This window comes from Aptenodytes patagonicus, chromosome Z, assembly GCF_965638725.1.
Source record: "Aptenodytes patagonicus chromosome Z, bAptPat1.pri.cur, whole genome shotgun sequence".
Classification (NCBI taxonomy): domain Eukaryota; kingdom Metazoa; phylum Chordata; class Aves; order Sphenisciformes; family Spheniscidae; genus Aptenodytes; species Aptenodytes patagonicus.
Genome location: NC_134982.1, coordinates 88153021 through 88179673, shown reverse-complemented (window position 1 = coordinate 88179673; position 26653 = coordinate 88153021). Strand labels below are relative to the sequence as shown.

Below are 26653 nucleotides of genomic sequence, written 5' to 3'. Positions count from 1 at the left end.
AAGGTCATCTAGTCCAACCCCCCTGCCATCAGCAGGGACATCTGCAACTAGATCAGGTTGCTCAGAGCCCCGTCCAACCTGACCTTCAATGTTTCCAGGGATGGGGCATCCACCACCTCTCTGGGCAACCTGTCCCGGTGCCTCACCACCCTCAGCGTAAAAAATTTCTTCCTTCTATCTAGTCTAAATCTACCCTCTTTTAGTTTAAAACCATTCCCCCTTGTCCTGTCGCTACAGGCCCTGCTAAAAAGTTTGCCCCCATCTTTTTTATAAGCCCCCTTTAAGTACTGACAGGCTGCACTAAGGTCTCCCCGAAGCCTTCTCTTCTCCAGGCTGAACAACCCCAACTCTCTCAGCCTTTCTCCATAGCAGAGGTGTTCCATCCCCCTCATCATTTTTGTGACCCTCCTCTGGACCCGCTCCAACAGGTCCGTGTCTTTCCTTTGCTGAGGGCTGCAGAGCTGGACGCAGCACTGCAGGGGGGGTCTCAGCAGAGCAGAGCAGAGGGGCAGAATCCCCTCCCTCGCCCTGCTGGCCACGCTGCTTTGGATGCAGCCCAGGAGACGATTGGCCTTCTGGGCTGCGAGCGCACATTGCTGGCTCATGTCCAGCTTTTCATCCCCCAGTACCCCCCAAGTCCTTCTCGGCAGGGCTGCTCTCCATCCCTTCATCCCCCAGCCTGTATTGATACCGGGGGTTGCTCTGACCCAGGTGCAGGACCTTGCACTTGGCCTTGTTGAACCTCATGCGGTTCACACAGGCCCACTTCTCCAGCTTGTCCAGGTCCCTCTGGATGGCATCCCGTCCCTCTGGCGTGTTGACCGCACCACTCAGAAAGTCAGCTGAAAATATTTATTTGACGTTTTCATCTTGATAACTTGTCGGGGGAGAAAACAATTCTATTTTGCAACATGAACTGAGATTTCATCATTTGTTTTCGTTCCCCATTAGAATGAATATTAGACAGAGAAAATATGAAGGTACCCACTCGGGTAGATCAATGCATATGAGAGAGTTGTGCTGAAATACTCGCATTCAACTCTTTCAGTCCTGCAGCAATGCTGTAGCCATTGGGCTATGGGATTTCTGTTACTATTGTCTTAACCCAGTCCATATTAAGGTATTTTTAGAAGATGAACAGCTTTAACTGCCTCCTGGAGAAGAGTTTCTGTAATACAGTACTTGAAGTATTACTATCAAAATTGAAGACCTTGAACCTAGGCCTGTCACATCTCAGTTAAATGTTCTCATTACTAGCTGTTCACAAGTTTCACTCTTACTTAGAGCTGAAAGTATATTCTGGTCCTCAGAAATTCTCATGACAATATTTGCCAAGAAAAATCAACTTACCTAGAAAATTTGATTTCGATAACTGACATTTTCCCATTTTTTGTTTTTGTAATTTTGTGTCACAACTTTTCTTTGTTGCCATCCACCTTTTCGTTTATTTCCCTCTGAAAGTCATCCCCAGTTTGTTTTTCTTTCTTCTGACTTGGGAGGCATAATCCATCTCAAATCATTGATGCTATTCCACATACTGGCCACAGATTCCTGTCTGGATGTCAGTAAATTTGTCCAGATGCTTTCTCTTTTGGGTAGCAAGTTAGCAGGCAGGGTCCTCATAGTAGAGTAACAAATGTGTATTTGTGTATTTTGTATTTCCTTACACATATCCATTAAGTTTTCGTTTTAGATTATAATATTTCTAAACCCTAGAAACGTATATAACCTTCAAAATTGACAATTTTATCATTCCTGATAGTGATGCAAGTGCTGTAATAACCCACTTTTCACAATCACATCTGCCCTCCTGCCTGTAGTTTGCAAAATTGATAAAGGTATCAATTAATGTATAGCAAAGCAATGATTCTACTTAACTTTAGTTATTCTTTTGGCCTTCCTTCTTTTAGTGCCTATGTTTATAAAAATGCTTCCTTTGTTTTTATAAAGTTGATGTGGTTCACATATGTGGTCTAGTAGCAGTATACCCCCGTGCCTGTACATGATGCATTCTGACTTTTACATAAGCAGTTTCAAACTTGATTTTGTGGCCAGAAAGTTGCAGGTTGCTTTCCGATAGTCCTGATTTGACATGTGAGAAACATGTGGCTTAACTCTGGAAAAGGAATTTCAAGAACCATTCATAAAGCCAGAAAATGTCAAAAAAAAAAATTTCCAATGCATTTATCTCCTGTGCCTCTTAGGTCTTTGACTATGACTTTGGACTTCAAGATGACTTTATTGGTTCAGCATTTTTGGATCTCACTTCATTGGAATTGAACAGGTATGGCACAAACAAGCCTACGGAGTCATTCTTTATGGTTGTCTGTTAGTATCATGTTTGTGGAATTGCAAGTAGAACGTTGTGCTGGAAAATAATTACATAAACCTACACCACATAAAACTAGCTGAGGAAAAACACTTATGTTTAGGGAATTACTGTAATATGAATGTTAATAATATATTAACTGATCATGCACAACATTTTTTACAGTGTCTATGGAGAGGTTAGTTTTATAACCACTTTAATCTTGTTTTTATATTATCTTCATTCACAGCATTACCACCTACTGTTGGAGGTTTTTTCTGTTTTTTAATCCCTTAATGTTACAGTTCAGATTTGATTACTTCATTATGTGTAAGTACTTAACACAGAGTAACAATATTGAGTATTTATTTATGAGTGTTTAGACTGCAATACTTAAAAGTAGAAAGGGCGTAAATTTGTGACACCATTTTCAAGTAGTTCCATATAAATGCAGATGCCTTTAATTCTCATGATTCAGAAATTTCATTATCTGAGAGCCTGAAATCAAAAGAAATGCATATATTTTTGTCTTCTAGGCAAACAGATGTTACCTTGAGTCTGAAGGATCCTCATTACCCTGACCATGATCTGGGAAGTATATTGTTATCAGTTCTGTTGGCTCCTAGAGAAGAACAGCGAGAAGTGGTAATTTTAAATATTTTAATATGTGTCATCACTCTTGCAATTGTTCCCATGGTTGGATGACTTAAAGCACAAGAGTAAACCACATATTCTGAGATGAATTTGGTTTTTCCAATTCTTAAAATAATGCTGGACAGTGTTTCTGGTATAGTACAGCATACTTCATCTGAATTGGATCCTCCCTGAGATAGTACCAAGGGATCCAGATGGAACATGAATGTTCAGCAGTTTCGGATAAAGTCAGTTGCAGGTGAATGGTGCTGATCAACATGGAAAAATGTCAGTAAGCCACTGGTGAAGAATTTTGAACCTAGTGCTGCCATCTCTAGATAAGAACATTTGAATCCAATTCCACGCTGAAAATAAAGAAACTTGAAGAAAGGTAGTATTTCTGCTTTTTGGCATCTAGTGATGAAGTACTAGTTGATATTTTTCAATTTCATGACCAGATTTCAATTACAAAATTGTGTGGTTTTCTAGGTTTATTGTAATTCCTTCATCAATCTTAGTTCTCTGAGCTGCTTAGTTCTAAGTGAAAATAGTTTCCAGTTTTATAGATCCTGTTAGTTGTGACAAATTCTGTCTCTAGTTGGATGTATTTTATGAGCTTTTTGTCAGTTGACTTTTGACTTGAGCAATAATACTACAACTATGGCAGAAATGAGAGATGATGTTGCTCAGAGGTTTTAAAATAATGTGGATTCCTTTGGCTTCAGAGAGGCCAACAAAAAGTATTTATCTGATGAAATTTTCCATGGATATGCTCAACTATATGGTTTTTGTAAGAGCATATATGTTTCTGTATGCCGCAGTGTGACACGTCACCCTGTTGCATACCTGAGGAATATTGGTGGGTTGTAATATTGTTCTTTTTCCACTTTTCTCTTTGCTATTATTAAATAGCCTAGTAAGTCAGTTATTGGAACTAGGTGTTTGGTATCTGGTATGACAGAGATGTAGTTTTGAAAATAGGTTTCTCATCTGTTAATTTTCTTCATGACGTTCTGTTAGAACTTAACAAAAGTAATGGAAAATGGTAGTAATGTGCAGGATGTTTATTTAAACAGTGTATTGTTCTTTCTTTTAGCAATACGTTTGTCCAGACAACTCAGAATACTGTCTTGCAAATTTGCACCACAAAAGTGTTTATCACTTAAATTGAAAAATGTATTCCATTCGAGAGTTTTTTTGTGTGTATTTGGGTAGGACTAGCATTTCTGAGTCAGTTGGTAATAGCCCTGTTTTTCCAAGTGGCTTTGGCATTATCCTGCCATAATCCTAAATCATACAGCACAGAAATACTGTATTGTTATGTGGGAAACCTTTATGTGGACAGCACATTAGCTTCCTTTTTTCATCATACAGATAGGATAGCTACTGTGCCGCTCAGTGTTATCAGCTATTACACAAAGAGCGCTCAAGAAAATCACAGGTGAGAAAATGAAATTAAGACACTACAGCGTAACATGTCTTTCATATGGGTATTTACTCGGTGAATTCGCAACTGAACGTCAAAAGTAATGGGAGCGCCATAGACTTGCTGGGTAGCAACTTTTTTCATATCCAACTGACTGGATAGGAGGAAGAATTGGTTTTGTGCTATTATGCATTTCATTATTAGCTTTCTGTTTAGTAAGCTAATCCTTTTAGCTTAGTTTAAGTGAGCAATTCTTCTTCCCATTCAAACTGTTATATGGGACTTCATTCTGAAAATGCTCAAGATTCAGATTAAGCTTCTGATTCCTAAGCTGAAACTTTATTATTAGAAACCAGTCTTCCCAAGATACGCATCTCAGAGCAGTTCTAAAAAAGTTGCAGTAAAATCAGAGCATGTGTGTCAAAATGTAGGGAAGATGACCTACAAAATTAATACAGAATTGCTGTCTATGAATGTGTTAGGAGTTTAATAATTCAAGGCGCAATTATCTTTTATTCGGTTACCACATGTAATTATTTATTTATCAGATTTTATTTACTCTCTAAGGAGCAGATATATTACAAAATGTATCACTCCATTTAAACTGTCATCCTTGGTTATTTTTAAAAGGTCTTGTAATAATGAGGATAATTTTTATTGAATTTAATATGGTTGAGATCAATAAATTTTAAAATGTTATGTTAGAGGATCGAGACTAATTCTTGCCCACTCTGGAAATGTGCACCGTATAAAGTAGTAATTAAAGCAACTCCTACATTCCCAATCTGTGTAGCATGCTGTTTGAACGATTACTGCTTCCCTTCTACCTGGATATCTCTATATAGGTAATAATTCAAATAGTATAGTTGAAATATTTAGATAAAAACCTGTGAGCACCTTTAAATATGCTTTAATGACTGCTGCATAGAAGACATAGAAACACTGTCTCTTCACAGCACATGCATTTTTTTCCTAATTCATTGCAAATTTTCTTAAATCCTGTTGGTTTGATATCCCTATATGGCCTACATTTCAAAAATACATTTTCTTCTGAGTAAGTTTTAATTTGTTCAGGTGATAACTCTAAATTGCTTGCACATGTTGTCACGTGTAAAATGGTTAAATCATCAAGCTGAAGAATTCAGAAATTAACTGCTAGTACTTAAATTTCAGTACTTTAATTCCATATACCTAAAATGAGAGTGTTTATTAAGACCATTGGGGAAATAAAAAAAGGAATAGCTTCAGCAAAAGAAGTAAAAGCTTTCCTGTGTAGCCATAGAAGCAGCATGATGTCTGATCCTGTATTTTGGGCAGCTCTATAGTCACAATCCAAACCCAGCCCTGTTGAGCAAGACTTGCTTTTTGTGATGTGTCATCTGGTAACTTTTTGACGCGAATTAGGCTTCCCAAGGAGATCCCCCTGCTGCCAGAACTGCAGCGACTGAGAGTGTTTTGAAGGTCATGCATTGATGTACAGATAAAGGGAAGGTCTTTTGACGATGCGTTTGTGTAGCTAGAGGACAGGTCTTGTTTCAAAGCATTTTATTGGCATATCAAAATAATGTACCTGTATATTACAGGAAGATGCATCCTGTTATACTGTGCAAGAAATATTGACACTGCTGGAGGATAAGATATTCCAGTTGGAAGTTTGAGGTTAAATGGTACAAAATTGGGGGCCTCGTTGTACATTGCCGCCTGTCTGTGAGAGAGGTATTATTACAAATGACTTAAAAAATAAGCAATCAATTTGAAAGAGTAATAGTTTGTTTTGGATAGAACTATCTTTTGTGAAGCCTTGAGGTGTGCAAAGACATGAGAGAGAAATTTGGTACACACAGGAGCATCCTGTTCCGTATCTTTCTGAAAGAAATTCTGATGAAATGCAGATTTTCAGTGTGCTGACTGATGAGGTGTTCTTTAGAATTTATAGCTGGAAGGTCCCATTTCCTAAGATGAAAACAGATTACATCTTTGGATTCAAATATCAATTAAGGATATTAACATATGCATATGTTTGTGTAACTGTATGTAAAATTATATTACAGACTAGGAGAGGGGAGTATTTATCTTTGAGTCCTGGTGGATTGTGAAAAACAGCGCTTAAGTAGTTTACAATTTGTGTGTTTCCAGTAGAAGAATATCGGACATGGTTTCAATTACAGGAGATTCAGTATACTGGTTTCATAAGTAAGAACACACTATTTGATTTTTGTAGTACGTTTTCTTGGAAGAAAATGCAGAAGTAGCCTGCAGTTATTGAATGTTAACATATGAGCGTGGCACATGAACAAATCAAAATTTCTAGGAAACCTTGTATGTAAGTATCTTTGTCTTTTGCGACCTAGTGCTTGTTCTAAAGGCATAAAAATACGAACTTTTAAAGTAATAATCCTGTAATACATCATTCAAACTATGTACATGAATAGAGTCCTATTCTTTTGAGTTTTGATAAATGAAAGCAATCTGATTTGTTCTGATTTTTGAACAATCATGAATTGTGAATCAAAATTGATTAACTAATTATTCTTATGCAACCGTAAAAATGAGAATGTCTTTAGTATTTGTGAAAAGTATAATCTTTTTCCAGCCTAACACAATTAAGTTGCAGTAGCACTAGTTCCAGTAATCCATTTGCATTTGCTCTGTCCTGTTAACAATACTTGTCCTTTAGATTAACGCAGCATTTTTAATTATTTTGCTTTGAGAGGACAGCTAGCTTAGATAACTAGTGTAAACAAAGAAGACTTGAAATAAAAAAGTATGGAAAAAGTATGTGTATATAAAAATGTTAAAACATGAGCTCTAAAAAAATTTTATTATTTTTAACTCTTCTTTTAAAAAATAATGTGTTTATGATGTACTTTCTGTATTTTTCATTAATTTCTCTTTTTGATGACCAGTGTAAAAAAAGTCAGAACTAGCAATGACTTGATTCTTTTCTTAGACCTGCTCCAGTGACGTCTGTTTTGTTTCTTTAATTCAGACAGTATTCTGTTAATATTTCCCTTTGGATACATGTAGTGCTGTGCATGCCTGTGTGCCATTTGTAGCTGCATGCATGCCAACTGAAAACGTGCACGTGATGTCTGCAGGTTCTGTGTTTGGTGTTGTAATCATCGGTGCCGCAGTGCGTGTGAGTTTTTCTGGCTCTTCCTCCAGCAGAGCTCAGTGCACAGATTTCGTCACTGGGGAACTTGCAGAGTGACTGTGAGTTCGTCAGAGCTGCATGTCTCCCGTGTCTTCTCTACAGCAGTTGTTTCCAACCTTGCTCTTACAGGCAACCCTCAGCTACAGGAAATTAGAAAGTCGGTAGCTTGATGGGAGCTGCTGCCTTGGGGCCAGCAGGGATTGGGGACTGCTGTTCCACCACTGCCAATGGCCTGAGTAGCATAGGAAACGGAGAAAAGGAAACATATGAATGCTACTTGGATGTTGTTATTTAATGAGAATAAAATTCACAGCATTGTTTTTTCCTTAAATAATTTATCCCAAGTGATGCTTAATACTTTTTTGCTTCATATGAAAATATTAACAACAGTAATATGCTGCCAATTTGCTTGCTGTCTTAAATCTTACAATGCGATTTTTTTTTTTTTTTTTTTTTTTAATTTGCCAGAGGGATAACAACAGCTTAGGAAAAAAAGAATGACAGAGATGGACTCAGGGCATGGAATATTTTCAGATGAAATAGTTCCATGTAGATCATCCATCATAATCTGCCCTATGCTATATATATGGTTTATTGGCTTCTCAGGATGGTTATGATGGCTTCAGCTTATCCTGCTACAGGTGGTAATGATGCTGATGCACTCAACAAGTACGGTCATACGTTTCTGTAGCTACTACTCAAAGTGAACTCCTCAGAGCTGAAATAGTATTTGGTACGTAGTTAATTCAGCTGTCGGGCTGTATTCTCCTCCTTGCTCACGGCCTGGTCCGAAGCCCGGTGAAGCTGAATTTGTGCTCTGACTTATAGCTGTGTGGGATTCAGCAATGACGAGGAAGGGAGGAGCTGTGGTATGTTGCAGGAGCTTGGAGGTCTTCTCCAGGGCCTGCTGCAGGCCTCAAGCTGCTTAATTCTTATGTGCCTCTCCTATAAAAATGAGATAAATGGCTTTCTCCAGCTTTATTTAGCATCTGTGTATATTTTCCAAAGCCACAGTGCTACAGTTATCATCAACTCACTGCAGAGGCTGTAGGCTTTAACTGTCCATAGCAACTTAGTTTTCCTCAGCAGCTAGTTGTTTTTCTTCTCCCAAAAAACTGTGTCTATTTGAAAAGTTTCTGGATATTTTCAAAGATCTAAGCCCCACATATTTGCTCCCATTTTCATTTTTTCCGCATGTAATACTTTTATTTCCTAGCAAGGAAAATGTTTGCATTTCAAAATTTATTTCCATTATCTGAAAAAGAAAGTGTTTTTGCAATCGCTAATTAAAAAAAAAAGTTTGTCATGACATAAAGAAATTTTCAATAGACATTAACGGCCTTTGATTTATTCTTGCTCAGTGTCCACAACAGGCTGCTAAATGTTACTAAATTCTACAAATTAATTGCTCTGTATTTCCACAGAACCGCTTTAAGCAACAGTTGTGTTCACAGATAAATTGTCTATATCTGTCTTGACCAGTATGTCTCTTTTATTTAATGGTTAAGAATCTGTCTGTGGACACTTTGCCTCCTGGCATGTCAGAGCATTGTCTCTAGCAGTGCCAAGGTTTTACAGATTAGTTAGGTAATGGGATAGGGCTACTGCATTTTGGGATTTTTAAAGAGTCAACGCATGACTTTTTTTCTATCCCATGTGCATAATTGTCAAACAAAAGAGATATTTTTACTGCTGTGAAACTGATTAGCAGTGGTAACCTTAAGGATTTTGTAATAGATGCATATTGTCCAAGGAGCCTTTTGCAGGATTTCTCTTACATGGCTACACCTGTGAGCTAAACAGTGGTGTTCCGAAAAATTAGAGTACATTAATATTAAAAAAACTGTCATTCAAGTATCAGTAAAAATTGAAGTCACTATCAGTAATGGCACATTCATTTTTTTCATTTGCTTATCTAATTCTTTCTTTCTTTCTTTCTTTCTTGCTTGCTTTTTTAAATGATTTCACATAATGCATTGTCTCCGGAAATGAGACGTTCATACCACACAGAAAAGTATGCCTGGGTGCAAACAGTGCTGCTAGTTGTCTGGAGTTATTTCAGTCTCGTGTAGCTGTCGCTGTAGTGTGAGTGTTGCTGCTTCAGTTGTAGTGGTGGTTAAATGTGGATTGTCCTGTTGGAGACAGTGGGCCTCCTTTTCTGTACTGCAGAGAAAAGGTAATTAAAATGCTCTATTTTATTTTCAGACAATGCTAATGAGGAAGAGTTGGAAAAGATCAAGTAAGGTAACTTTTAGCATGTGGTCTTCTGGCTTTTTGTTTATTTTAGAAGGAATATGATGATTTGTCAAACATGCCGTCTAGGACTGGAAACTTGTGGCACAGGATTTATTCTCCTTCAAATTGTGTTTTAATGACATCGTTTTGTGTTTCATCAAATCAAAATCCTGAAACAGTTGAGCTTTTAATGTAATCATTAAACCTCTCAACAACTTTGTTATAGCCTATCTTGAAGTCATCTAGTAACTTCATGTAAGTGGCAAACATGTCCTGATTCTTTTCCTAAAACCTTTAATTTCTCATGTATCTACAATCTCCTTAAAGCTTACTTGTTAACAAATAATTCATGCCAAAGGGTAACTTTTATTTTCCTATTACTACTTTTACTGGTTACAGTTTTTGTGTGTGGAAGTTTTCGGAGTGATGCTTCTCCAAGAGAAGTTTCCCTGATTGCTGGGCGTGCACAGATGGCAATTGCAGCCAGGCTTTCCAAGAGCAGAGCGCTTAAGGAATGATTGTCGGTCTCCACTTACACAGCTCTTTAGATGCCTCTCCAGGCAAATTCAGTGTCTGGCTTTTCTCATCTTAGGAGTCATGTGAGTGATAAAAAAGGAGCAGTGTATGCTCTTTTACACTAGGGAAAGACTGAGAGTTTTACTGTAGTAGAATACAATTCATCTTTACCTTTTTCCTGTGTGTCTCTCACACAGAGAGACATAGAGAAAATGTGAATAGTTTCTCAGCACTTTCTGGCTACTCTTAGCTAATGCTGCGATGCTGCTTTCAAGTTTCAAGCCTTCTTATTATTTGCATAATTTAAAATAGCATTAAAATTTCTAAAAGTCTTGAGCTGGTTTGGTAGATCTGGGGTTTTTTTGAGATATTATCATGTAAAGGTGTTAAAATGAGAAAAATGAAATAGCTATATGGGGTGATTTCACTTATTTTGTAAAGCTATTTACTTTTCTAGCATACTGATGCACAAATTTAAATAGAAGTTTATTAATAAAGTGTTGTATATAGTGCTTGCTGACGAATATTTGCACTTTTTTTTTAACCTTTAAAAAAAAAGAGCAGGGTTTAAAATTTTTGGGTTATGCATGGGGTTTTCACACAGTTTGCTTCTGTGATACAGGACAGTACTCAGTCTCTGTTGCTTTTTTGAAATCTGTGAAGCAAAGATACTTGGTGAAGTGATGATGTGTAGTATTTTGATTCTCATGTGGTTCGTCTAACTTTTCCTGAAATATCCAAGATGCTCAAACTTCTGAAGAGTTAATGAAGAGCTGTGAGGATGGTGAAGGACACAGCTGTTTTGCATCATGCAAGTGATGCGTTAACTCTTGATATGCTGACTGTGTTGGATGGCAGTTTGTAAAACTAGTTTATTACTAACTTTCCCATACTTAAGATTTCAAATTGACACACCTGTGAGCTTCAATAATCCTGAATGAATTGCACAGCATGATAGCTCGGAATTCTTCAGAGCTCTTCAAGTGAATTATTTCTCCATCTTCTTCTTTGTTACATTCATTTGATAACATTTCAGTAGTTGCCATGTTTGCAAAGGGGCATATAAAAAGATTTGACAAATAGCGAATGTATGAATTTAAATATTGCATTTTTTTACATTTATTTCAGCTGAAGTAATATTTTTACCTAGAGATGTAATGCATGTATAACATCTTACATGCACTGTTCTGTGTGTGATTTATATACAGAAGTATCTCAGTTAAACCGCAGGAGCTCATTTGCCTTGTGGGGCTATTCCAGAGTTCCAAATCTTTGGTCTGCTGTCAGGAAAACAAATTAAAAAATCTTTTATTTACAAAGAATTCCTTCAAAAAAATTGCTGTTCTCTGGAGTGCAGGATGATCAATATTAAATAAGATGTCACTTGCGGATATAAAAAAATTTCTAGAAATAGGTGCTTAATGCTATTAGGTAATAGAGACAGTGCCCTAACTGAGATCCTCCTTCTTCAGGAAGTGTTTGTCTTACACTCCTGAGAGCTGAGAAAAAAACAGAATATGAAATTTTTTTAGAGATATCATTATAAAATTTCCTAAACCTACTTTTTTAGCTCTCTAGAGTCTTTAAAATGGCACTTCTAGTAAATGAATTTGATTTTAGAGATTATGACAGTATGTTTTACTTTTTAAAATTTCTGTACTTGAAGCCTACCTTTTCTGTAACATACATAGCTTGAAGTTAAGATATAGCAGTGCAGACCACTATGGCATTGCTTGTGTTCGTGAACTGCATTGCTTGCACATAGTTCCTTGCGCCTGTGTAGTAGCTGTGAAAAGAACGGTAACTAGTCTTCCCTATTACAGTATTATGGTATTCATGTACTTGCAAACAATTACTTCGGCCAAATTCTGAGTCTCTACTTCAAATACTGCTCCCCCTATTCACCCTAAAGATGAAGTTAAGGTCTCATGAAAAACCCAGGTCAATGCAGCTGTGCATTTTATCTATTTTGTCTGTAAGTCAGTGCTTTCTAACACAGTATTGTTGTAAACATTTGTTAGTGGAGTTGCAAAAATGCAACACCGCTTTTGCTTTTGTTGTTAGTTTTTTTCCTTCTGTTGTTTGGTTTTGGTTTTTTTTTTTTTTATTTTCCCTATCATGTTTGCTTTATTCCAGACATAATCTTGATCAAAATTCATGAGAGCTAGATCACTCCCTGCACTGTCTAGGTCAGAGGGAATACTCATCTTTCACTGAATCTAGCAAAAATGAAATTCAAACAATTTTGAAGTCGGAGCACTTACATGTTCTGTGAAAAGGAAAGTCAAACTTCCCGTCTTCAGCGAAAGGCGACTCCTGGTGGGCTATTTAAAAAAAACAAAGCTGTTTATTTAAAAAGAAACTTCTGCTGGGAAGTTACAATTTGCGTTCAGTGCCAAATTGATTGTTTTATTTCATCCACCACAAGCTTGATGTTGCATTAAAGCAAAATGGTGGCCAGTGATCGCTCGGGTGGGCTGTTTGCTGCATGGTCTAGGAGAGGAAGCAGCTCCATTTCTACCACTATGTCGGTACTAAGATTTATTACACCTCAAGTAAAGGTGGAGGTGGATTGCCCAATGTTTCATGCATTTCTTTGTATCCAGGTGTTTGCCCAATAACCTCAACGTGCCCGTGCCTCAGTTCCTGTGGTTTGGAGTTCAGTTTGTTGGATATTCCGTGGGTTAGCAGACAAGTGCTACAGGAGAAAGACAATGCTTGTAGGATCTGAATAATCAGTCATTCATTTAAACCAAATACAGGATTTTTTAGCTTTGTTTTTCTTTTTAAAAAGCTATTGGAAAAATTTTGACCTGTGCAAAATGGCTTTCCTCTCTGTGCATGGATCTGACTTGTTCTGCTTCGGTGGCTCTCCACATCCACCGCAGTTTTCCCTTAGGGCAGATTTTCCTTTTTGCATTAGTTCTTCTGCTGAACATGCAGACTTTCCTCATGGCTCTCCTTCTTTGGGTTGAAGGAAACAAACTTCCTGCTCCTCTCTTGCTTTCTAAACTGTCTTGATACCGGGTCTAATTTGGTAAAACAGTTGTTGCGGTCTAGGTATAAAAGGAGCATGGAAAAGCCCAGTCTTGCAAAAGGTAATTTATTACTAATAGTCAACACCACTTCTGACAGTGAGATGAATAGTGCTAATTGCTGAAGCGATTTCCATTACAGAATCCTTGAGGTGCAAGCTGTCTGTGTGATGAGAAATAAAGCATTGCTATTTCCAGCACGAGCCAACGCAGACGGATTGTGAAGAGTTGTTTTCTCCTTTTTCCTCTGGTTATGAAAACAAGAAAAAAATCGACTCTGACTTCTTATTTACTAATTCTCCGCAGCACAGAGGCTTAATCAATAGCTGAGGAAAGGGTATGGGAAGGGAGCCTATTAAAATGTTGGCAGCATAACATTGAGTTAGAAATGCACATATTGCTCTCTTTCTCCTTGTCAGTGCAGTGCTGTCAAAAATAATAGTAAAAAAAGCTTTAAATTTTCTTAACTATTATTAAGCCTAAAGCTGATGACAGAGGAACGAAGAGACTGTTTAAATGCACTATTTTTTCTCATGTAAAAAATTATGTTCTCTTTAATGAAGTACTTCCTCCTCATTCTTCTCTTAGCTTCTAATGATGAAATTTCATTACTTTTGCCGTGCCTTTACTACCAACATTTTTAAAAGATAAAATCTTACTGCTTCTAGCACTTTTAATGTGAAGTGGTGTTTAACTTTAAAATCAAAAGCGTAAGTACTAAACTTGGGGTCAATGAAGCTGTGACTGTAATTCAGCACTGATTTATATGTATATATAACATACATATAGACATATGTATTTTCCAGCCAAAATCAAAACTTTGCCTTGATTATAGCTGGAAATGGGAAGAGCCTGCATACTTCCTTTTTTTAAAAAAGAAAAAAAGTGCTTTTGTTGCAAAATGTCAGGCATTTTATGGTCATTGCCTCCTCCTAGTAAGGGTTGTCTTTGCCGATGGTGCTCCCCCAGAAGAGTTAATGTTGCAGTTTTTAGATAAATACAGCTTTTTTTTTTTTTTTTAGAGTTGTCAAATAATTGTACCTGCATTTGGCAATTAATTGTTTGCATTAACTTAAGCAGAAGCTTTTCTTTGGACGTTCTCTCTCAAAGAGCATTTCATTTTATTTAGAGCAGGCAGACTTTTCTGTGAAGAATCTGAAGATACCAGTAAACATTTTATGAAAAATCACCTGTTCCCTCTGTTGCTGTACAATTTGCTGTGTGATTACAGGAGGTTAATTCAGAAAAGGGTAAGGGATAGTGGATTCAGGTGGTGCTATTTGCTTACAGGGTAATGCACACAGAGCTTGCTTTGAAAGGTTTAACCTTGCTGTGCTGCGTGGGAGAGATGGAGGCAAAAACGTATGAGAAAAGGAACTTGGGAAGATAACAGGAATGTCTGTGGAAGACAAGGCTGATGGCAAGGCAGGTATTGTTGGTGGACAGACCGAACCTCACTTCCCAGGATTTCAGGTGTCTGGGATATTTAAAAATCTACCTGTGTGCAGGGTAGGTGTGAAAAAGACAGAAAATAGGAGTAACAGCCTGAAAAGTTGTCTTCCTATCCTAAAGTGGGAACAATGATAGCTAAACTGTGTTTGACAGGTGTTTGTTTAATCTGTCCTTAAAAATCTGCAGTGATGGATATTCTACAACCTCCCTAGAGAGTTGGTTCTGGTGCTTAACTATCACTTCCATTAAAGGCTGTTTTTTTCCCTAGTGTCTAACAGTATCTCCCATGAGCAAATTAAGCTCATCTCTTCCCACAACACAGATCGATATGTTTTATCACAGTGTTTTGGGCACAATTTATATACACATTTTAGACTGAGTCTGAAAAAAATGATCCTTTGAAATATATATGTGTGTGTATATATATATACTTAATTCAGAGGAAAGTTTTGGGGTGCTCAAATACTAACGATTAGGAGCATGTAAAAGGAAACAAAACAGTGGTATTTGGAATGAAGTTTTACTGTGAGCGGAAAATAGGTCAGAATGAATAATGAGAGGATGGGAGGAATTAACAAGTCTGGTGGGTTGACCCCAGCCAGCACAAAGCCTTGATGCCGTGCGAGCGCTGATCAGCAATAGCCAAAACGTTGCTGTGTTACCGACAGCGGTTTAGCCACAAATGCAAAGCACAGCACCGTACGGGCTCTTGTGAGGAAAGCGACCTCCATCCCAGCCAGACCCAGTACGAGGTCAGGTGAAGCTATGTGGTCAGGCTGGTTTGCTAACAACCATGGCTGGATGTTCACTCACTGATAGTGGGGAAGCCTCTGTGTAAGGACAGGGACTGCACTAGCAATTGCAGATACTTTATAGTCTCCCCACTTCTGGGGAGACAATGTGGTTTTAGTGGCCATTCCCAGAGAAAAGAAAAGTGACAGATAAATGTATTTTGCTTTCATCTGAGAACCTTTGTAAGCTTCATTGTGTTTGTAGTCCTGTAGGACAACAAAATACACAGTCTGAGATGAGAGCGCTGAGGTCTGATACCAGCTGGGAAGCTCTGGTAGTTTATGTAGGGCATGTAGACTGTGCTACGCAAGTAAGCAAAGTACCCGTTTTTACTCAGTAATTCGGAGGAAGGTGCAGCACCTGAGTCTTCTCTTCCTAAGCTTTCAGGATGGAAGACATTTGGAAATTAAGGTTGGTTTGTTCAATTGTCAACATATCTTCTCCTCCTGCTTGCTTACTTTATAAGACAGGAGTATGGGAGTGACCAAGCTCTGTCTTGGTATTAATTTAGGTCTTTCAAACTGAAGATGAGAGGGTGTTGGTGTAATTTTTGCCTCATTGGCAACAGTTGTCCTCCCTGGTTGAGAACTTGGGTGGGAATCCTGGTATCTCCTGCGTTCACTAGACAGTGTACTGATGAGTTAGTGGTCCTATAGATACTCATAGGGAGGATGGGTACCCAAAAGCCGTAATACTGGCTGACCAGGTTGTTTATATTCCTTGGTTTTGTTCAAAGTTCTGATGAAATTGGCATGTTCTCACATAGGTTTGATTTTCTCTGAACAGCATTTCCTCATGGTAAGTTGTTTATCCTGAAAATTTTTTATTGGCTCGGCTAGAGGGTAAGTGAGCTGCTATCCCATATAAATAGTTTATGTCAACAAATCCTATACTCGTGGAGATCTAATTAATATACTCACTGCCTCTATTCACAATTTGTATACGAAGAAATAAGATTAGCTCATGTTTTCCTGTGTAACCATAACTATTTAAGCAAAGGTATTTTAATAAAGATGGTACCTTTTAGCCAAAGCATACTGGGAGAGAGCTCTGTCAGAAATGTTGTTCATTTCACTGAAAATTATTTTCATCTGACTAAGGGTCTACTCATGCCCTTTTCACCTCTGTGGGAGAATTGCCATTAAATTGAGTTCAAACATGATCAGACCCCACATTAAACTTGCTACATTAATGGCACATTAAGAAAATGCCAGGAAAGCTTTAATTTAAGGCCAAACAGAGGAACAAGTGGGTTGGAATCTTTAGCCAAACATAGTAGGGGAAAAGGTATTTAATAATTATCTGCTATGCCCTATCAAGTCACAGTATTCCAGTAAAATCTGGAGGAAAAGATAAGATGTCACCTTCTCTTCTTTTATACCTTCTCTTCTGTTTCGTATTATCAATGATAAGTTTAGAACTGGGAATACCAGAATGCACTAAAATGTAATACTCTTCATTTATACTAATCATATGTGATGAGCTGTTTCTGTGTGACACTGATCAATTGGAACCAAAGGTCCATTCTTCCCAGAAATGAAGGTAAATTACTCTGGGTCGCAACACATTATGTATAAACTAAGAGTAAATTTACATTATCATCCCAAAGTCATAACAGAGAAGCTACTTCTGATTAATTACAATTGGTGATAAAAGAGTGTATTTACTGCCTAAAGCAAGTGAATTACAGTGATTTTTAACTTGCATTTAGATAACCATTTTTGCTTTAATTCAGCTCTAGAAATTTTTGCATATACTTTTAAAAGGAAAAATACAATTTATGAACTTTTTAAACAAAAATTAATTGCAAAATCTAAGGCTTTCAGCTCCTAACTGCTGACTGTTTTTAAAATTTATTTTAGAAGCTTTTCTAAAAATAAATGTGTTCCAGTTGCACAAACTAAAGTGCCAAAAGCTATGGCCTTATTAACTGGTGCTTTTCTGCGCAACTCAAAATACTTAGTTTATGTGACTCCTGATTTCCCTTTTCCTAATATCAAAAGCCTTATGCAGCATTTTTTGCTGTTTTAAAATTGAAACAAATGCTTTTCCACTGGAATAAGATGCCTTTTGAGTAGAGAATAAGATTGGAAATAGCAAATCATAGTCTAAGGATTGCAAAGACAAGCAGAAGCATAGAGTTGTATGATATTTCTTAATTGAAGGAATTTGCAATCAGTTCAATCTTTCAACGAGAATCTTTCAACCAAAACTCTGTGGAATTTCAGAATAGAAGGTAGAATTATTGGGTTTTGGTTTTTAAGAAGAATGTTTTAAGACTGAGAAATATTTGCTTTTGTAAGCCCTGGGGTTCTAGATGTCAGTTTATCAGCTGTAAATGGTGCTTGATGGAAAGCTACTAAATAATGGAATAGAAGTTAAAAATGTCAGAATAGATACACCTGTCTGTTAGACATCTGGTTATAAAAATTATGCAAATATTTAGTGAGGCTTATATTTGCATTACTTGTATGTGAGTGATAACAGCTGATGTGGTTAACAATCAAAACAGCAGAGTAGCATTTCGGTGTGGGTTTTCTGGGTTCATGCCCACAATTCCAAAAGCACAGGGAGTTTCCATCAAGTCTTGGTGGCCACTGTCCTTCTGTGTGTGACATTCACGTCAGTGTTAGGACCATGGTGACACTAGTCCTAGTCATCCCAGGCATTAACAATCATAGAATCATAGAATCTTTAAGGTTGGAAAAGACCTCTAAGATCATCGAGTCCAACCGTCAACCCAACACCGCCACGCCCACTAAACCATGTCCCTAAGCGCCTCATCTACACATCTTTTAAACACCTCCAGGGATGGGGACTCCACCACTTCCCTGGGCAGCCTCTTCCAACGTTCAACCACTCTTTCAGTAAAGAAATTTTTCCTCACGTCCAATCTAAACCTCCCCTGGCACAACTTGAGGCCGTTTCCTCTCGTCCTATCGCTTGTTACTTGGGAGAAGAGACCGACCCCCACCTCGTTACAACCTCCTTTCAGGGAGTTGTAGAGAGCGATGAGGTCTCCCCTCAGCCTCCTTTTCTCCAGGCTAAACAACCCCAGCTCCCTCAGCCGCTCCTCATCAGACTTGTTCTCCAGACCCCTCACCAGCCTCGTTGCCCTTCTCTGGACATGCTCCAGCACCTCAATGTCCTTCTTGTAGTGAGGGGCCCAAAACCGAACTCAGTATTCGAGGTGCAGCCCCACCAGTGCCGAGTACAGGGGCACGATCACTTCCCTACTCCTGCTGGCCACACTCTTGCTGATACAGGCCAGGATGCCATTGGCCTTCTTGGCCACCTGGGCACACTGCCGGCTCATGTTCAGCCGGCTGTCGACCAGCACCCCCAGGTCCTTTTCCGCCAGGCAGCTTTCCAGCCACTTTTCCCCAAGCCTGTAGCGTTGCATGGGGTAAATCATCATCAGGAGACCCGTTGGCTTTCACATATTGCAACCACAGTTTCCAAGAGGCGTTGCTGGGAGGAAGACAAGGGTGAAGGTTAGGGTTGTACTGACACAACCTCTGACAGCTCTTGCCGGCACACCGTTGTCTTGTATAAATATTTCCACTCTTTTCCAGAAAATGCAAGTCATAGTGAGTGCATAATAGAGTCACAGCCTTCATCATATTACACCTGAGCTGGCTGCAGCAAGTGCACTTAAGTAGGATGCACAATTGTTGGATTTAGCAAACCACAAAAATGCATGAAATGCTGCAAATGTATCAGCTGTTACTACAAATATTGTAGTGTCACCACAAGATTGCTACTACAGTGACAATATCGAGTTGTTAGAGCAAACATCCTAAACCAGATTTAACATAGCACAGGGTATGTTACACGTAGAAAACACACAGGGTACAGGACAGTGTGAATTTCTCGACTACAGAAATTCAGATTAGCTTTACCTAGAATTAAAATATCCTAAAATGTAAAATATAGTTGATAATAAGTTAAGGTAAATGTTCTTTCATATTACAGTAATTATCAGTAGTACTCCATTTATAAAACAAGCAAAACATTAAAAAGGAATCATCATGATCCCATTGAAGGCATTTTTGTAGCTCAGGGTCTACATGTTGATGACTTCTGCAAAGTATTATGCTTTGTGTAGTTTCTAATAGGGGAAAATCATTGTGAATGCATATGAGAGTCCCTTGTATAGCCCTTTTTGTATATGGGGCTAAAAAAATCATATTCCGTGATTTTTTCATTGTGTGGACAAGGTATGTAGAAGTAGCAGCTGTATCTATTGACATTCTCAATCTTTATTTTAAATCTTTTATCCAAGCTATGCAAGCATCCTAGAAATTTGGGGAGAAGAATTCTGTTTACGTGAGTTTGCATCAGTCATTTAAAATGCTGGCTTTGATTCACTCCGCTGTATTTGTACATCTGCGCTCTGTTCAGCAGTGAAGAAGAGTGTCATTCTTTCCTACATTCTTTCATTATTTTCTTGATTGGTATTTTATTTAAAGCTTCCAAACCAAAGTAATTCTTTGGGTAGAGATGCCTTCACAGGACACATGGCTGCATTATCTATTTGCTTTTTAAAACTTTAAAAAAAAACCCAGCCTTGTGGTAGGCACACTGTTTTGCTTCTGTCTATTGTTGAATTATTCTTGGACAATAGATTTTGCGTTCAAGGATGCAGAGGAGGAGGAGGAGTGTGTCCTAGTGGTGTGTGTAACAGGGAGGAGATACAGTAAAAGCAGAGTCTGTTTGCAGGGGCACAAGCGCATGCAAGTGCGAGAGGTGGTGCTTTGCAGGGCATGAGCACTGATCAGTGAAAAGGTGAGGTCAGGCTGGGGGAGGACAGATTGTGGGGTTTCTCCAACTCATTATGGGCTAGAGTTTCAGAGGTCACGTAGATACCCAAAGATAAATACTTACGGGATTTTCAAAAGTACTTACTAAGGCTTCTCTTCTTTTGACGAAAGTAACAATAAAGTTGTGACGATTAATACACTCATCAAGAACATGGTCTCGATGAACCTGGGAACAACACCCAGATTCTGGCTAAGCCTACTTGGTTTGCCGCCCCGTAACGTTAACCAGTAACATGTGACCGTATGCAGAACATTCAGCCATGCTGTAAGATCATCCTTCAGTTCTGCCATTGTATTCGGCTAACTATATTAATCATCTCTAATAGAGGATACAGTTCTGTTTCTGTGTCCAAAGATTTTCTGCTGTTGGCATCCCTAACCCTTCTGCTACCCCACATTTAGACATAATAGGTGGAACATAAATAAAAGCTAATTTTATCATGTAAGAAAATATTGGGTTTGCTTACTGTTTATAGTAGAGGCATTAAAGTGGTATATGGATGTGAAAAGATAGAAGGTTTTCTTTCGCAGGCAGCTTTGACATGAAAGATTCCTTTTCAGAAGTCTAATTTTAATTTCCTTTTGGGAAAAGAGAGAGAGAAAGCTTCACAGTATGCAGGCTGCAACTTCTTTTTTTATTTTTTTTTTTCCTTTTTTTTTGGTTTAGAACATGGCAGGTGGGAGTCTCCATGCCTGCTTATAAATGCACAAGAATATGAATAATAATCCCATGTTAATGATGGTTGGTTGTGGCCTGAGATCTTGACCTTGCTTCTTTCCAAATTGTGGCGTTACATAGACAGTATGGCCAGTTTCAGATGGAATATTATGAAATATATAACTTTCCACCTATTCCCAGAGAAATTAAAAGCTGTGCAATTTTATCATGCTTTTGTCTGTGGCAGAAGAGTGAAGCCAGAATGCAAAATGCATTACCTGCTTTCTGAGGGAAATAAGTTATCTAAGAATTAGTCTCGAGAAATATTCCTTCCTAGGAGAAACTTGGAAAGATCCGTGCTCATTTCTTGGTTTTACTCTCACAGTTTCCCTCCTGACTTTGTAGCTAACTCACCGTGGGCTGGATTACAGAAGGTTGCTTCGATACCTAAAGATGTATCCAGAAATGATGTACCTGTCTCACACTGTGAAATTAACTTCGTAAGGGAAGAACTGTAAAATGTGAAATCGGTCTTATTTTCCCATTTTTTCATCTATTAGCTTTTTCTCAAATTTGACTTGAAATCTAAACATTTGTGTTTATGTATTTTCCTTCCTACAAGAAAGACTACATTAAATTAGAGATTATGTCAGTATCTGCACTTTCTGAGGATAAGGATGACTTTGGCTGGAAGGAAAGCGTGTTTTAGATGTTTGTTCAGATGCTGTTCAATCTCACTTGGAAACAAGAAAAATACCAGTTGGAAGTTATTCTTGCTGGAGAAGACCACATGGCCCGTGCCTCTCATGTCCAGGAAATCTCAGTAGCTTTAGCTCCAGCTAGCTGTACCCTGACTCTTTCAGTATGTCTCCCTTCTGCTGTTCCATGGATCTGCATGTTACCGATAAAGACAGGGAGAAAAGAGCACCGCCGTGGTCCAGATTCCCTACCTTGAGGAAGAAAGAGCCACAACCAGCCCACACCACTGTACTTTTAGCAGCCGGCTGCTTTTCTTCCAGCGGATTGAGATGTGGACTCTGCAGCTTCGCTATCGGTCGGCATGCCACTGGGCTCTGCCAGGCGCTTCGCGAGTCGCAGACTGAGAGATCTGGCTCTGACCCAAAAAGGGCTTTCCCCAGCAAAACGTTCCTGTTCTCAGGGTTCCTGCCTGACTCTTGTAAGCTCCTGTCTGACCCATCTGTCAATTCACGCTCTGTGCGTGGTCGTTTAGATCTCACCTTGCCACCTCGTGCGTAAATTACCTCCGTAGATGAAACTCCCTACTGGTCATAAAAAATCAGCATGTTTTATATGGTGGAAGCTGCTCTAATGCAGCAAATTATTTTAAGAGCCATTGAAAATACGGACTTTAGATCAAGTATACTCTCTAAAAGATTCACTGTCTCATTTGTGATTAGTGAAGTAGAGAGCGATGCAGTTGTGCTTAAGCTTTACTTTAAAAGAGTTGTAAATGCAAACTCAGTCTTACTTTCCATGATAATATCCTGGAAATCATTTGGATTCCCACTCAACTCTTAAAAAACCCCCAACAACTGTGTATTCTTTGCCAAAAGTAAGTCTCAACTAACCACTGCTTCTAACCCAGTACGAAATACCTTCCTAAACGTGCCTTGTCTTCTCTTATAGAATCATAGAATCATAGAATCATTGAGGTTGGAAAAGACCTCTAAGATCATCGAGTCCAACCGTCAACCCAACACCACCATGCCCACTAAACCATGTCCCTAAGCGCCTCATCTACACGTCTTTTAAATACCTCCAGGGATGGTGACTCCACCACTTCCCTGGGCAGCCTCTTCCAATGTTTCACCACTCTTTCAGTAAAGACATTTTTCCTTACATCCAATCTAAACCTCCCCTGCCGCAACTTGAGGCCATTTCCTCTCGTCCTATCACTTGTTACTTCGGAGAAAAGACCAACACCCACCTCGCTACAACCTCCTTTCAGGTGGTTGTAGAGAGCGATGAGGTCTCCCCTCAGCCTCCTTTTTTCCAGGCTAAACAACCCCAGCTCCCTCAGCCGGTCCTCAGAAGACTTGTTCTCCAGACCCCTCACCAGCCTCGTTGCCCTTCTCTGGACACGCTCCAGCACCTCGACGTCCTTCTTGTAGTGAGGGGCCCAAAACTGAACACAGTATTCGAGGTGCGGCCTCACCAGTGCTGAGTACAGGGGCACGATCACTTCCCTACTCCTGCTGGCCACACCATTTCTGATACAGGCCAGGATGCCATTGGCCTTCTTGGCCGCCTGGGCACACTGCCGGCTCATGTTCAGCCGGCTGTCAACCAACACCCCCAGGTCCTTCTCTGCTGGGCAGCTTTCCAGCCACTCTTCCCCAAGCCTGTAGCGCTGCATGGGGTTGTTGTGGCCAAAGTGCAGGACCCGGCACTTGGCCTTGTTGAACCTCATACAGTTGGCCTGGGCCCATCCATCCAGCCTGTCCAGGTCCCTCTGCAGAGCCTTCCTACCCTCGAGCAGATCAACACTCCCACCCAACTTGGTGTCGTCTGCAAACTTACTGAGGGTGCACTCAATCCCCTCATCCAGATCATCAATAAAGATATTAAACAAGACCGGCCCCAAAACTGAGCCCTGGGGAACACCGCTCGTGACCGGCCGCCAACTGGATGTAACTCCATTCACCACAACTCTCTGGGCCCGGCCGTCCAGCCAGTTTTTGACCCAGCGCAGAGTCCACCTGTCTAAGCCGTGAGCCGCCAGCTTCTCTAGGAGAATGCTGTGGGAGACGGTGTCAAAGGCCTTGCTGAAGTCCAGGTAGACCACATCCACAGCCTCTCCCTCATCCACTAGGCGGGTCACCTGGTCATAGAAGGAGATCAGGTTGGTCAAGCAGGACCTGCCTTTCATGAATCCGTGCTGGCTGGGCCTGATCCCCTGGTTGTCCCACTCTCTTCTTTCTGTATCTCTCATCACATTATGTTCAGGGCAGAGTCAGTTTTAGTTATTTACTATTCAGTCTTTCTTTTGCTCTAGACCTTCTAAGAAACTGGAACAGGAAAAAAAAAATCTACCACTTCTTCACAAGAGAAGTCTTTGGCAGTGTTGACTGTATACCCCCAATGAAGGGGTATTTGTGCTGAGAAAAAAATTATGAAGTTTAAGAATGTTCCCATGTTGTTACTGAAATCTCTTCTGGTAACTGAGTTTCCCACTTGTGCCCTAATTTTTGTAGAGTTTCTGCTTGCTGGTGTCCCACTGCTGCTTCATGTCACAGGTTAAGTTAAAGTTTATTCCACTTCTCAGCTGAAGTCCGCAGTTCCTTGTTTGCCTTTAGAGAAATAGTAAGTTTGTGAGAAGTTTCTCCGCAGTCAAATCATTCACTTCAGGAAGATAAATCTTTAACAAATACAGTGAAATATTTTGGGAGTAACCATACTGCTTGGAATGAATAGCCATTAGAAAATATAAATACATGCCAATATGATGTCTGAAATACTGCTGAAAGCACGTTATTCAGATTTGCTCCAACCCCAGTGGCCCCAGTCCTCGTGTATAACACTTTTCTCTGGAGTCTGGTGAGTGCAGATTATAATCCAATGATTATACTCCAGTGTACTTCCTATAATCTTCTCTGGGTAATAAAGTAAAATTCCTGCCCTGGGCACTTGTATAGCTGTAACCATCCAGCTGTGTTTACCCTCTGAAAGACTCAAACCAAATTTGCACTGAAAACCTCTAACAGAGATACTGGAGGTGTGCGGGTGATGAAGCCAACCCTGCAACCCTCCATGTACGGAGGGTTGGTGAGCCCATAAAGCCTTTGTTGCTCAAACTACATTGCACAATAAAGAAAATGCGTATATTTGATATACGTACAGCTGAGTATCCATGTAGACTTGCTTTTTTTGATTCCTAGAAAGAATAACTTGTGAGTTTAAATATTGTTTAGGTATCTAGTGCTCTGCTTTTAGATAAGGTAACCTTGAACGAATACAATTTCAGAATAAAAGGGAAGGCCTTTGGCAACCTTGCTGCTCAGATGTACCTGAGACATGTTTGCCTACCTCAGCGTGCAAAGGTGATTTCCCAGTTCTGGAGCCACCTGGCAGTACCCTGTACCCTCTACAACTCAGCGCAAGCTGGAGCTGATCTTAAATTACTCAAATTTATAACCCCCCGCTCTCCTGCCCCCAGTGGAGTTCAGTGATGAATGCTGTGGCCATCTGGTTTGTGTGGGTGCGTGTCTATTTTCTTTTAACCACCAAAGTCAGCGGCTGAGGGTTCACAGTCCACAAATTTCCGCACAGTTCTGATCAGAGGCTCTGCAACATCTCATTTTGAAACTCTTGAACTAATATGTTGGTATTTAATTCACTTTTCCTTGCTATTTCTGAGAATACCACATCATTTTAGAGGCTGAGATAGTTGTCATGTGTGCGGGAGTTTATTGACTTCTTTTTCCTTGGTCTGTGTTTCTCATGGTGGCTTTATTTTATTTTAATGGAAGTTTCATTTTCTCACTGTTTTTTATGTTTATTTTTATGTTTGCTTGAGTTCATTCAATCATATGCTACTAATAGAAGAGAATTTGTAACATTTATATGTAATGTTGTTAGTTCTATCAGCAGAGGGAGAAGTGAAGCAGGAAAAAACACTTCTTTTTTTTTTGTTCTGAACATTTCCTTAAGTAGCATTTGTTCTGCTTGCTTCTGCAAAAGCAGCATTATATTACCTGCGTATTTGTCACTGTTTTGTTTCTCTCCAGGTAATTCTTTGTAATATTGTTTACGTATGTACTGTCAAATAACCTCAAAATGGCTTAAGATGGTTGTTTTACATTCATAGTTTTGTAAAATGGTACATTAAAATGCAGGGGAAATTTTTGGAATTGTTTTAACTAAATCTATGGTTTTTATTTCCCTAAAGTTTCAGACCCAGAGCTTACGTCTCTCTGACCTACACAGAAAATCTCAGCTATGGAGAGGGATAGTTAGTGTCACCTTAATAGAAGGTCGTGAACTCAAGGCGATGGATGCAAATGGACTAAGTGATCCTTACGTGAAGTTCCGGTTGGGGCATCAGAAGTATAAGAGCAAGGTAATTTTAGCCGTGACCTAAAATCTGCATTGGCTGTGTTTGAAAAGTTTTGTTCCTGTTTGGGTTTTTTCGGCTTGCATGACTATTTAAATAGCGACGGAGATTTACTGTTGTATTAATTAGCTGTCAGAGCACCTGGAGTTTTGTTTGGATGTTTCTTTTTATTTCATTATAAACAAAAATAATACTAGCTGGGGAAAAATGTAGCACTGAAAAATGCAGGGTGGCAGGGAGGCACACCTGATTTTCCATACAGACCATGTTGGCTTTTATTTCCTGTTACGGGTCATTCACGGCAGGGGAGAGATGCAGAGTGATTCTGACAAGTAGATGCCACCTTTGTGCCTTTCTGGCTTGATGCCGGTAGCCTCTTGCATCCTTTGTATGGTCTTATCCTTGAACCACGTCATGCTTATATTCTCACTTTCCTCATTGTGTCCTTACAGCAAGCTTCATTGAAGTTTTGTGTATGTATGCGCTTAACAGGTAGAAGGGATTAATCGGGGAGAAAGTGGAGACTTGCTTGGCTTTCTTGCTATTA

At 39.3% G+C, this 26653-nt stretch overlaps 1 protein-coding gene across 4 annotated transcripts in view; it reads left to right on the top strand.

Annotated features, from left to right (window-relative positions):
- The window catches only part of MCTP1 (multiple C2 and transmembrane domain containing 1), a 297668-nt gene that overhangs the window by 138972 nt on the left and 132043 nt on the right, over positions 1 to 26653 (top strand). For 3 of the 4 annotated variants that reach the window (XM_076362434.1, XM_076362432.1, XM_076362436.1), the window contains exons 4-7: positions 2205 to 2284; positions 2845 to 2953; positions 9727 to 9765; positions 25942 to 26112. In XM_076362434.1, coding sequence (XP_076218549.1) covers positions 2205 to 2284; positions 2845 to 2953; positions 9727 to 9765; positions 25942 to 26112 — 399 coding nt within the window. The remainder of the gene's footprint in view (positions 1 to 2204; positions 2285 to 2844; positions 2954 to 9726; positions 9766 to 25941; positions 26113 to 26653) is intronic. The other variant, XM_076362433.1, reaches the window with a different exon arrangement.